This window comes from Melanaphis sacchari, unplaced genomic scaffold (genome assembly GCF_002803265.2).
Source record: "Melanaphis sacchari strain LSU unplaced genomic scaffold, SCAv2.0 Contig2_pilon_pilon, whole genome shotgun sequence".
Taxonomy (NCBI): domain Eukaryota; kingdom Metazoa; phylum Arthropoda; class Insecta; order Hemiptera; family Aphididae; genus Melanaphis; species Melanaphis sacchari.
Genome location: NW_020271173.1, coordinates 7006200 through 7019423, shown reverse-complemented (window position 1 = coordinate 7019423; position 13224 = coordinate 7006200). Strand labels below are relative to the sequence as shown.

The following is a 13224-nucleotide window of genomic DNA, read 5'->3' as shown; positions in this document are numbered from 1 at the left end:
TTACACTTTACATTTTACATAAAATTTATTTTTGCATTAACACCACGAACGCAAATGTAAAACAATTAAAAATCATAGTGTGCGATATACTAATACTATGAAGGACTTTTCTAAAATTGTGTATTTTTACTCCCCTAAAGCTTATGCTTATGTCAGAATACTTTTTACACTCCTTTTCCCATCAACAATTTTAAGTTGGATTAGTTCTTTTGAATGTGAACCTAGCTTCTTAACTGAAGTATTTTCATTTTTAAAATTAGAGATTAAAGATAAAATGTGGTTAAATAATTGCTGCTTAATATTTGACTTAATGTCGATTAGAAAACAATTTATATGAGAGCCTTCTGAAGGGAAATATTCTGGGTATGTTGATTTTGGTATCGAAGAAAATCTCGATTTAACTAGCAAATTCTTAGTTTTTATGATTGTTTCTTTAATCTAGCGTTTTAAATGTCCTCTAGCTTTTTTTACATGCATAAAATTAATAGTAGTTTTTTAAGTACACTTAATTTCTGCTATAAAACCTTTGCATGAAATAGGAATATGGGTATGGACTGTACATGGAGTGTGACTTGCGATGGAGCTTCCACTAATGTACAATGCTTTAAGATTAAGAAGTAGGAAGTGATTTTGATGTACCTAAATAATATTGATAATTTTAGTTGTAAATTTACAGTAGAAAATAATTTAGAAGTTAATGTTATGTTTGATGCTTGTCACATGATAAAATTAGCTAGAAAGTAGAAATGTTTTGGCTGATTAAAAGATTACTTTTCAAGTCTGAAGAAGGTACCTAATAAAAATGGGATATACATAAATGCTTCGAATGATATTCAAAATTCTATCGGGTTTAAGTTTGCCAATAAATTAGCATCTCAGTGTATCAATTACAGAAATAGTATCATGAAAGTGAATTTGGCCGCACAAGTATTGAGCAGTGTGGAGTTGCAGATGCAATTTAGTATTTACAAAATAAAGGCGAGGAATAATATCAAAATAGTGAGGCAACCGTTTACTTCATCAGACAGATTGATCTCATTTTTAATGTATTAAATTCCAGAATACCTTTTTCTAAAGGTTTCAAGAGCCCAATAAACTCTGGAAACATAAATACAATTAAAGCAATGTTTATCAAACAATAAACAATTTAAAAAAATTAAAAACCCATGAAATACCTTTGTTATCTAGTGGTAGAAAAATGTTTGCTATTGGCTTTATAATAATTATGAAAAGCACCTCGTGTGTATTGTACTAGTTAGGTAGGTACTTAAAAAGTCACAGTCCACAGAAAATTGCTCTAACCTACAAAATGTCTCAAGACCACTTGGAGTTTTTTTTTTTGGTTATGTATGAGCTAGAGTGGTTCAATAACAACAATTCTTTTTCAGTTCAGTTTAAGAATACTCTGAGACAGTTATTATTCATAAAAAATATTACTGTTAAAAGTGGAAATTGTTTAAACTTAGATTTTCCAGAAAGAAATATTATAGAACTCCACTCTGAAAAGCGTAGGTTAATTAAACAAGCTAATATTGTAAACGAGAGTGAACTGGAAACGTATTTGTGTCAGTAGGACAGTATTAATTTAGGACATTATGTCAAATTGTCAACGATATGTTAGACTATATTGGTGAGTAGTGAGTACCTATATTGTAAGAAGTATACTAAATAAAATCATTTGTCCGGAATGGGAACATTAGCTAATTAAAAACAATTTTGATCATAAATATGGTCATTCAAATTTTACAAAATTTGTAAGTCTGGGGAAATTAATAAACATCTCTAATGCAGTTTTATTAATTATATAGCAACTAAAAAAGTCATTCCAGCCTCCAGATTATAATTTTAAAAGAACAAAACTCCATAATAAATCAAGATTATTTATTATTGAAAGCGCTAGAAAAAATATTAAATAAAAGTTAATATTTTTATTTTCCTAACTCTCATTTTACTAATGTAGTTTTTGGATCACTTATCTAATATCTATGAATACAACTTTTTTAAACTAATATGTCAAAAATGTATAAATATTAGAATGCCGCACTATAAAAGATAATATAATATGAAAGGAAAGGAGTGTTTAAATACCAAAATCTGTATCAAAAATTATTTTATTTAACAATGTGTAAGTTCAGTAATAGTACCTAATGTGAAACATAATTATTTATTTATTTTTATTTTTTTAATGTATAGTCATACAATGTTTAAAAACTAGAAATGTTTGACAATAATATTTGACTTAATTCATTTGAATAAATAAGAGTAATTATAAAATGTTATAAAAATAATATTAGTCTATACCAGTGTTTTTCAACCTGGGGATTGCCAACTTATTAATTAGGGTCGCTAACCTATGATTTAAAATTCAAATAGAAAATTTTAAAAGCTCAAATAATAAAATAAAGTAATGAAAAAAATAAAATCAATAAATATAAAACACTGTATTGTGTATAGTACTATTTAGTAATTAATAATAATCTGTGAGAGTATATAAAAAAAATATATGTAGGGGGTCGTTAAAAAATCAAAATTCAAAAGGGGGTCGCCACAGTAAAAAGGCTGAGAAACGCTGGTCTATATGCTTTCAGTGAAGAGTGAAGACTCCGCATCTAAGTGTTTTACTGCTAATAGGTGTATCTTGTATTCTTGCAGTACAGTTGAGGGAATAGTATCAATTGTAGGCCGTCGCCTGTCGTGCCCTAACCGTTTTTCTTTACGTCGAGGATATCCGATAATCGATATTGTGACTTGTGACTTGTGATTTATGTGAGTATGCAGACATGCAGTATGCACTCTCAACAGTCTCAACTTTAGTATTCTTATCTCGATGGCAGCGCTTCAACATAAAAGTGGTCATAATTGGAAATGTTTTGTGCGGGGAATTTGTCAATGCTTATCATCTAAGACCGCGATACTATCAGTCTATGGATACTAGCTTAATATTAAATCGTGGTCCTCCTTGTTCTAACCTAAAATTTATACCGAATTATGTTTTTAACATCTACAATTTCAAATTTACCTCTTTGAATGTTTGCTTTCTGTGCATAACAGCATGACATAAAGTAACTAATATCAGTCTTGGTTTGGTAGTTTGGTTGTGTTTAATGTTTATGTCAGATCTCTGGAGTATGTGATCAACGAATGTTATTTTATTATTTTAATAACATATTTATTTTATTAAATAACCTATTTTGACAAATAATATTGACTTTTAATTATTGTGAAGTGAGTTTTCAGTATTTATATTTAAAGTACAAGTACTTTTAGAAAAGTCATTTAATTTGTACAAATTATTATTTTCTAGTTTATATCATATGATGACGTTAAACCTTCTTTAAATTAACGGATAATTGTATTTTTATTTATAAATAAAATAATGCTGTTTCAAGAGCCTAAGAAGGCCAGTGAATATTTATAATGTGGATTTAAAATCATTTTAAAGTCAACATATAAATATAGTTTTCATTCACTGTCCGTGTCGTTGGTTATTTTTATGACGATTCGTTCATTTTTGAATTTTAATCATAGACATGTTTTTAAGAATTAAATACTTTGGTGTGTTATTGTTGTTTTACAGTTTTTTTTTTAATTTTATTGTATTTCAGTTGCTCAATTATATAAATAATGGATGAATTTGATGACGATTTATTTGATGATTTTGAAAAACCATCTACTACTTCTTTTTCTGCTGAAGTACAAAAACCCAATGATGATAAAACCAATTCTAACGATAAGTATGAACCATAGAACCTATTCAAGATTTTATTTTTATATTTTTAAATGTATAAAGTCAATTTATAAAACAAAGAAGTTGTTGTTTGACAGTAAAATTAAAAAATTTAAAAATGTTTTTATAAATATGCAAATTTTTTAAACAAAATTGATATATTTGAGCAATGTTGTGTTGAATCATTTCAAATTATTAGTCAGTGAAATATTTTTTAATTAGATCCAAAACTGGTCATCCTTAGTGTTTTAAGGATAGTTACAGGATTTAATATTTGTTTACAATTTAAAAGTTTTTCAGTTATGACTATCAAGTTAGAAATTTTATAAAGCTTCATATGTAATACAAATTGAAATAATCATCAATTCTGAGTTATAGTTTGCCATATTATGTTTTCACTGTTATAACTAATAACTATAATTAATAATTGATATCAAAAACATGAATTAAAATTTAAAGAATTGTTTATTATTAAAATGTATTTCTAGTTATTAATATATTTTTTTCTATTTGGTTAGCTCCACAAAACGGCCATTACAACTCTCTGACGATGAAGATGATAATTTAAAAAAGACCAAAACTCCAGATGAATTATCTGCTTTAGAGTAAGTTATATTAAAATTTATTACAGATATACAAATAACATTAAGATCAAATAATAAATTATCATTGTTATTATTGATAAAATTATTTAAATAATATTTAATAGCGATATGTTTTTAATTTTAATATCACTTAAATATGATCCTCCATAATATATTCCTTTATAATAACTATACTCTGTTCAACAAAAGAACATGCCATTTCAGTACATCCCTACACTACACTTTTTGTCATCAAACCTGTTCCACTCTAGGAAGTTATTGCTTGAAGATATGTAGAAAAAATTGATTTTCTTTTCACCATTCCATGTTTTCTTGCTGAACAAAACCAAGATAGGTTTTTAATCCATATATTTTATATTACTATCAAATCTTAAGTTATTATTAGATTAATTAGTTTATATTTATTTTTAATGATATGGAGAATCTAGGAATTGTACCAATGCGCAAATTTTTTTTACTTTTTCTTATATTAAAACTAGATAATAGATACTACATAATAAATATTAAGTATTATATACCACATGTGTGATATATTATTATTAAGAACTTGAATTTATGATACTATAATAAATCAATAATAAAAAATATAATGCAAATTTAAACAACATAAACAACTTTATCTTTCACAACTAAAATTATTTTTTTAATATAAGATATATATATATATATAAGTGATCATATAAGCACAAAATATCAAAATATAAATAATTTTCTAAAAATTAAATATGTGCTTAAAATTATAAATGTTTTTAGTAGATTTTGTAAAAACATACATTAAAATATTACATTCATATCTATGAAGGTACCAAGGTTATTATTGAAATTATTTTATTTAATATAAAATATAAATGAACAATTTATTTATAGTAAATTGTTTAAATTATCTTTAAATGATTTTAAATATTTTCCATTTACAAAATATGATGTCTTTAACAAAGATTTTGTAGTTTTCCGTTTTGATGGTATGAATTCCAAACATTTTGATACTATTTCTGTTAAATCAATTGGCCATTGCGGGAAATAGTTATTTAATGCCATACTAACATTTTTAAATGTACTATGTTTGATATACTTCATTGAAACAACTTTATTAATTTTCTTTATTTTCCTATTCAAATACTTTTGATCTGTAATTGATACTCCAAAATATTTAACAATTGATTGATATTGCTCTATAGATGTTTCCTTGGTGATTATCGGATAACCACTTATGCATTCTATAAATACTATACCTAATAGTTTTATAAATATTAATTAGTATTAAAGTATAATGTTTAGTTATTATATTTTACCCAAAGACCAAATATCTATTTCAGGCCCATATTTTTGTGTTCCAAGTAACATTTCTGGTGATTGATACCATATAGTACCCATTTCTGGTGTCATAATTGATTCTGCTTTAAATGGTAATGCACATAACATTTTTGAAACACCCAAATCACAAATTTGTATTAAGCCTTTTCTTGTTATCAGTATATTTTCTGGTTTAATATCTCTGTGCACAACATAATTTCTGTGCATGTAATCAATACCATTGATTATCTAAAAACTTAATTTTAATTTTACTATATTTTTTTAATAACTATAATTCTCACTTGTATCATAAATTCTTTTGTTAAATCATATCCCAGACCATTTGGATAATATTCATTAATGTATTGATATATATTATAATCAATGTACGGAAAAACAATGTACATAAAACTTTTAACACGGAAAATGTTTAAAAATCTTATTACATTTATGTTTTTATTAAGTATTTTAAGTATCATAAATTCACGTAATACTTTGGGCATATAAATATAGGAATCTGTTATTTTCTTTATTGCAACAATTTCATTTGTTTGCTGATCTTTACATTTCATCACTGTACCATACGAACCTTGGCCTATTATTTCAATGGGCTTGTATCTATTACTTTGTGAATAAACATTTTTATAAGTCATAATTACAATTTATAAAAATGTAAAACTTATCTATTTATCCAACAATTAATAAAGTTATAAACTAAATGTGTTTATCATATATAAATATTTATTATTAGGTATTTTGAAATATTTTATGTGATTAAATTGTCATAGTTATTATTAAATTGCAACCATGAAAAAAAAAAAAAGTAGCTTATTATTTATTTTATATTTGTATCTATATTATAATTTTAATTGTTTCAGTGTTGAAGTATCAGCTCCCAGGATAAAAATTTTTGCTGTAGAATCTCTTGATGGAGAATCATGTATACATGAAATTGCTCTACCATTTAATTTTGATTATATACCATTAAATCGAGATCCTAATAAAAAACCAGCTAAAGTGTATGAATTTGAATTGGATCCATTTCAAAAAGAAGCTATTGCTTGTATTGAAAATAATCAATCTGTTCTTGTATCAGCTCATACATCTGCTGGTAAAACTGTAGTTGCTGAGTAAGTTTATACTACTATGTGTATAATATTATAGCTGTAATATTGTATATTTTACTACCTAATTTGTATATTAAATTTTTATAGGTACAGTATAGCTTTGTCTCTAAGAGAATCAAAACGTGTAATTTATACTACACCTATAAAAGCATTAAGTAATCAAAAATATCGTGAATTTCACGAAGAGTTTGTTGACGTTGGTCTTATTACGGGTGATGTTACTATTAATCCATCAGCTAGTTGTCTTATCATGACAACAGAAGTAAATAGTTTATTCATTTTATTACCCATATATAGTATTCTATTTTATTTAAATATTTTTAAGTAGTTGGAGTTTCCTATGGTTAATCTCCCATCACCAGAGAATAATTATAAATGTATGTGAAATACTATATGTGTAGGATATGAGACAATATTTTAATTTTAACATGTTCACTATGGATGATGCTATATGGTGTTCATTATCATTGTTAGCATGTATTAAATGATGCCAATTAGCATCATCTACTTATTTTATTAAATGCACTTAAATTTGATCAGTGTTACAATTAAAATATTAATCTTTTGTTAAAATCTCCTCTTATAAATATGTGTATTTTAATTTTTTCAATTTTAAAATTTTTTTTTAATCCCTATTATTTCAGTTTCATAACAAATATAATTAATTATGTCACATAGTTAACATATTATATAAATTTTAAATTATGCATATTTTAAGTTAAAAAAAATATTAAATTTTTTATGCTATTAAAATTATTTTGATTTAGTTAGACACCATATGAAGTTCTATATAAATGATTAGTGGCGATCTTTAACTTTTTAGTACTTAACATTTTTCAAAGGTACTCTAATCTCACCAATAAAATAAATTCTCTTTATTCGTTTTATTTCTAGTTACTACTGTAAATATATAATATAAAAATTATATACAACTAAAGAATAAATCATTAATATGTGTAAATAATTGTAAAAATAAGTTTTAAAAATTTAAAATTAAAATTATCATTTAAAAAGCTGAAGATCGCCATTAAAAAAATAATATTTTATATAATTTATATAACATAATATTTATTTTAAATTACATTTTCTTTAAAACTAGATTCTTCGTTCTATGTTGTATCGTGGTTCAGAGATCTTGAAAGAAGTAGGATGGGTAATATTTGATGAAATTCATTACATGCGTGATAAAGAACGTGGTTATGTTTGGGAAGAGACTTTAATATTATTACCAGACAATGTGCGATTGGTGTTCTTATCTGCTACTATACCTAATGCTAGACAGTTTGCTGAATGGGTAGCTCATTTGCACAATCAACCATGCCATGTAGTATATACTGAATACAGGCCTACGCCATTACAACATTACTTATATCCTGCTGGTGGCGAGGGTTTACATCTTATTGTAGATGAAAATGTATGTTTGCCATATAATATGTTTAAATTAAGATTTTAATTAATTAAAATTATTTTAGAACAAATTTCGAGAAGAAAATTTTGCAGCAGCTATGAATGTTTTATCTAATGTTACTCAACCAGTTAAACATTATGGGCAGCCAAATCGTCCTACGGCTAACAATCCAGATAATGAATCTAATTGTTTCAAGTTAGTTAAAATGATTATGGAACGAAATTTTGCCCCAGTAATTGTATTTTCATTCAGTAAAAAGGATTGTGAAAATTATGCCATGCAAATGTCCAAATTAGATTTTACTTCAGGTGAATATAATAATTGTTACTAAGTAAATTATATTTTTTTTATCATCATGTGCTTAAAATTATAGTTAAATAAAAAACAATATTTATATAATATTCATGCAATCTTTTTAATGTTTGATAAGCTTAGTCTAGCTCAAAAATTTAAATCAATTGTTCTATACATTTTTTTTTATAAATTGTACTTAAATATTAATAATTTAAATACAAACATTAAAATGTTATAATATATTAATTACATTTTTCTAATAAATTATGTAGTTGGTGCCATTAAGTAAACTGGAGATATCCTTGCTACCATTGTCATATTCTTCATGGAGATATTTTAATTTATTATCTCTACTTTTATTTTTGATTTTAGTGATCCAATGTTACTCAAATTCATATCATATTATTTTTATCTCATTAACTGCATTTTGTGAATTTTGGATATTTTTAATTCAATTAAATTAATAATTATTTTATTTTATTGAATTCTTGTATTTTATTAATAATAATAAATACTGTTAAAAATTAAATTTTGTTAATATTGTTTCTTTTTAATATCAAAATATGTAAGTAAAAACCAACATATTAAGAAACACACTTGTGGAAATCTAGATTTTAAATATACTAACTTCTATAATAAATAGACCAATTAAAGGTTGAGGCCAGGAGTAGTTATTACTTCACATATAGCACATTGTATATTATACTATGAGCTTTGATTAAATTGTCATATTATTATCTCAAAAGTTATATTTGATTAAAAATAGAGTAAAAAGTTTTTATGGTTTATTTTGAATTCTTTTAAACTTATGTTTTATTCTTTTATAGATACTGAAAAAGGGTTAATTGATAAATTATTTGAAAACGCTACAAAAGTATTATCAGAGGAAGATCGTAAATTACCAGCAGTCATAAATATAATACCATTAATTCGACGTGGCATAGGTATTCATCATGGAGGTAAATATCATTAGATTATAAATAATATTAATTTTTATATAATAAACAATGGTATGCTTATTTTTATATTATGTATTTCAGGTCTTTTACCGATCTTAAAAGAAACCATAGAGATTTTGTTTGGTGAAGGTTTACTGAAAGTTTTATATGCTACTGAAACATTTGCCATGGGTCTAAATATGCCTGCAAGAACAGTTTTATTTACTGCTTGTCGAAAATTTGATGGCAAAGAAAGACGATTTGTAAGTATTTTGATTATTGTTAAAAATATTTTTTTATTTTTAACTAAGCCCTCATCAGTTAAAATAATTGCTATAGATAACGTCAGGAGAATATATACAGATGTCTGGCCGAGCTGGTAGACGAGGTTTAGATGACAAAGGTATTGTTATGTTAATAATTGATGAGAAAGTTAGTCCAGATACTGTCAGAAATATTGTACAAGGAAAGCCTGATTCACTTAATTCAGCATTTCATTTAACATATAACATGGTTTTGAATTTAATGCGTGTAGAAGAAATTGATCCAGAATATATGTTAGAAAGGAGCTTTTTCCAATTTCAAAATCAATCTGTTATTCCAGAATTAGTAGAAAGTTAGTATTTAATATAATTTTTAAATTTATGATTAATTGTTTATGTTGTTATTTAAGACAATATAAGTATAGTATTAAAATTAAATCTCCATCCGTTTCTCAGGTTCTATAATAAGTATATATTTGTTTTATTGTTTGCAGAAGTAAAAGAATTATCAGTTGAAAAAAACAAAATAATAATAAATAATGAATTTGATGTAAGATCGTATTTTTTAATTCGTCAACAGTTAGAAGATTTAGCGAAACAATATCATTCTTTTATAACAGACCCAAAAAATTTAGTACCTTTTTGTAATCCAGGAAGACTTGTTAAGGTCAGTGTATTTTAATTTTAAGTAAACTATTGTTTATTAGTAAAATTTGATTTTAAATATATTTATAATTTCTTAAGCATCTAGATGGTTAACTTTCTAAATTATTATTATTTGGACTTTGAAAATTATTGTAGCCTAACTAGTCTTTTTTTTTTATGACTTACTAATATAGTTAATTCAATCAAAATTAAATATATTATTAATGAATTAATATAGCCATAGATATTATATAATATAATTTAATATATTATAATATGTTAATTTATTGTTTTTAAAATAATTTTAGATTAAGAAGAATGATGTAGATTTTGGTTGGGGTGTTATTGTTAATTTCAAATCTGTATTAAAAAGTAAACATGAAGGTGGCGGTATTGGCGAAGCAATATTAAATGTGCTATTAAATTTAGAACGATCTGTTGAAAATACAGAAGACGAGCCAATACCGTGTACTTCTGGAAAGTTAGGAGAACCTGAAATTATTAATGTCAGACATAACATGGTTGAAGATATAAGTTCTTTACGATTAAACAAAATGCCAAATGATTTGAAATCTCGTGATTCTCGAATGTTACTGTATAATAATGTAAAAGTAAGATATTCAATTCTCAAATAAAGTAGTTAACATTACTGTACTAGAAAAAAATATTAAAATTGCATATTTATAATTCCAATTAGGAAGTTTTACAAAGGTGTTCAACTGATATTCCTTTATTAGATCCAATTACTGACATGCACATCAAAGACCCAGAGTTTGATAAAGTTATTGAACAAATTGAAAAATTTGAAAGTAGACTATTTGCTCATCCATTACACGAAAAAGAAGATGTTGATGAACTTTATTCTTTATATTTGGAAAAAGATAAGGTACTAAACAATTTTCATTTTAATACATTTTTAATTTTTATTTAATTAAAGAATTTAAAAAAAAAAAAAATTATAACAGGTAGACCGTGAACTTTTAAAATTTAAAACTGAATTAAAAAAAGCCAAGTCACTTATGCAAATGGATGATCTCAAATGTAGAAAACGTATATTGAGACGAATGGGCTATTGTACTGCTGGAGAAGTTATAGAAACTAAAGGTAGAATAGCATGTGAATTAAGCAGGTAAATTACATTTGTAATAATAATTGTATTCAAATAATGAATTAACTATATTTTTATGTTTAAGTGCTGATGAGTTACTAATGACTGAATTAATGTTTAATGGCGTGTTTAATGACTTGTCAGTACCCCAGACAGTTGCATTACTCAGTTGTTTTGTTTGTGATGAAAAAAGTAACGAAATACCTGCAAAAACTGCTGAATTAGCGGGACCTTTAAGAAAAATGCAGGTAAATAATTAATTATATAATATGTATATCAGTATTTGAGAAGTTTTAAAATAATTTATAATAACAAGATGTAAAATTATTTTGAAGGAACTTGCAAGAAAAATTGCTAAAGTTTGTAAAGATGCTAAATTAGATATTGAAGAAGATGCTTATGTAGAAGGCTTTAAACCATTTTTAATGGATGTTTGTTATGAATGGTGTCGAGGTGCCACATTCTATCAAATATGTCAAATGACTGATATATTTGAAGGTAAATAGTGTTATTATTATTTATTTATAATATGATTTTTTAAGAGGCTTATGAATTTCAGGAAGCATAATACGAGCAATGAGACGTTTAGAAGAAATATTAAGACAATTAGTCCAAGCATCCAAAAGTATTGGTAACACTGACCTTGAAAATAAATTTAGTGAATCTGTCAAGATTGTTAAAAGAGATATTGTATTTGCAGCAAGTTTATATTTATAACAGTGTATTATAATTGTCTTAATCTTTTATTTTATTTTATTTTTTTATATCTCTGATGATACTGTTAACATACACCACTAAATAATACATACAATGATTGTAAATTTATTTTATTTTTATAAACTTCAACTGAATTTTTGATATTTTAGCATATCCTATCTTCTTCTAAGTTGTTGACTACAACTTGTTGTTCATTTGATTAAATACAATAATTAAATATAAATAATAAATAACGAACAACATTTCTGTATTTAAAGATACATCAGCTCATATAGAATAGTATTTTAAAGCACATAAAAGAAAAAAAAAGTAATTTTTTGTAAATACTAACTCAATTATGACAAACCATAGTGTTGTAAAAAATGTTTGTCCTATAGCTTCAATAAAATTTGAAAAATTAATTAGGAAGCGGCATATATTTAGTTTGGAAAATCTAACTTGCGAAATTATCTTAAATCAAACAATCTTTTATTGCTAACACAATTTAGATTTAGACTGAAACAGGGTCTTGATTAGGCAATTCCTTAAGTAATTAAAATATTCACTCAGTAATAGTAATAGATATTAAAGAAAATTGTGCTTTAACATAATTTAATTATTTTTAAGCCTTTGATACCGTCGACCATAACATAATATCAAAACTAAAAGCAATTCCTATAAGAACTCTGTTTTAAAATTTAATCAAATCTTATTTATCATCTAGAATTTAATTTGTGAATATTAATAGACCACTAAGCAAAGGTAAATACATCTCGTACAGAATCCTTCTTGGTACTCTGTTATCTCAGTTTCTATTTAACATGCACCTGAATTGCATTACCTCAATAATATTTAATGGTAAAATTGCTTGTTTTGCCAATGATACAGGTTTAAGTTTATTTGGAAACACCTGGAGAGAAGTTTTTCAGAAAATCTGGTTCGATATATTACCTTTAGTCTAAGGCTATTATTAAGAAATAGTCTGTTTTTGTATAACTTATTTTGCGATAGATCATACAAATAAATTAGCATGTAAAATAATATTGCTGTCTTTTACCTTCAAACAACTAAGACTTATTCTAAATTTCTAAACAATAGCTAAATAAGAATAACTCTCAAA

The 13224-nt window shown here is 25.0% G+C and overlaps 1 protein-coding gene across 2 annotated transcripts; it reads left to right on the top strand.

Annotated features, from left to right (window-relative positions):
- The first annotated feature begins 3210 nt into the window (after positions 1–3210).
- On the top strand, positions 3211–12233 carry LOC112595978 (exosome RNA helicase MTR4). Of its 2 annotated transcripts, XM_025341404.1 has the most exons (17): positions 3211–3225; positions 3606–3734; positions 4246–4332; positions 6504–6755; positions 6840–7014; positions 7852–8166; positions 8225–8468; positions 9282–9413; positions 9495–9655; positions 9732–10008; positions 10150–10322; positions 10609–10911; positions 10998–11186; positions 11266–11429; positions 11494–11656; positions 11744–11906; positions 11968–12125. In XM_025341404.1, the coding sequence occupies exons 2-17, from the start codon at positions 3625–3627 to the stop codon at positions 12123–12125; spliced, it is 3066 nt and encodes a 1021-aa protein (XP_025197189.1). In that variant the 5' UTR covers positions 3211–3225; positions 3606–3624. The 2 variants fall into 2 exon arrangements, with proteins under 2 accessions (XP_025197189.1, XP_025197190.1); XM_025341405.1 differs by lacking the exon at positions 3211–3225 and having other exon boundaries at positions 3625–3734; positions 11968–12233.
- The last annotated feature ends 991 nt before the right edge of the window (positions 12234–13224 follow it).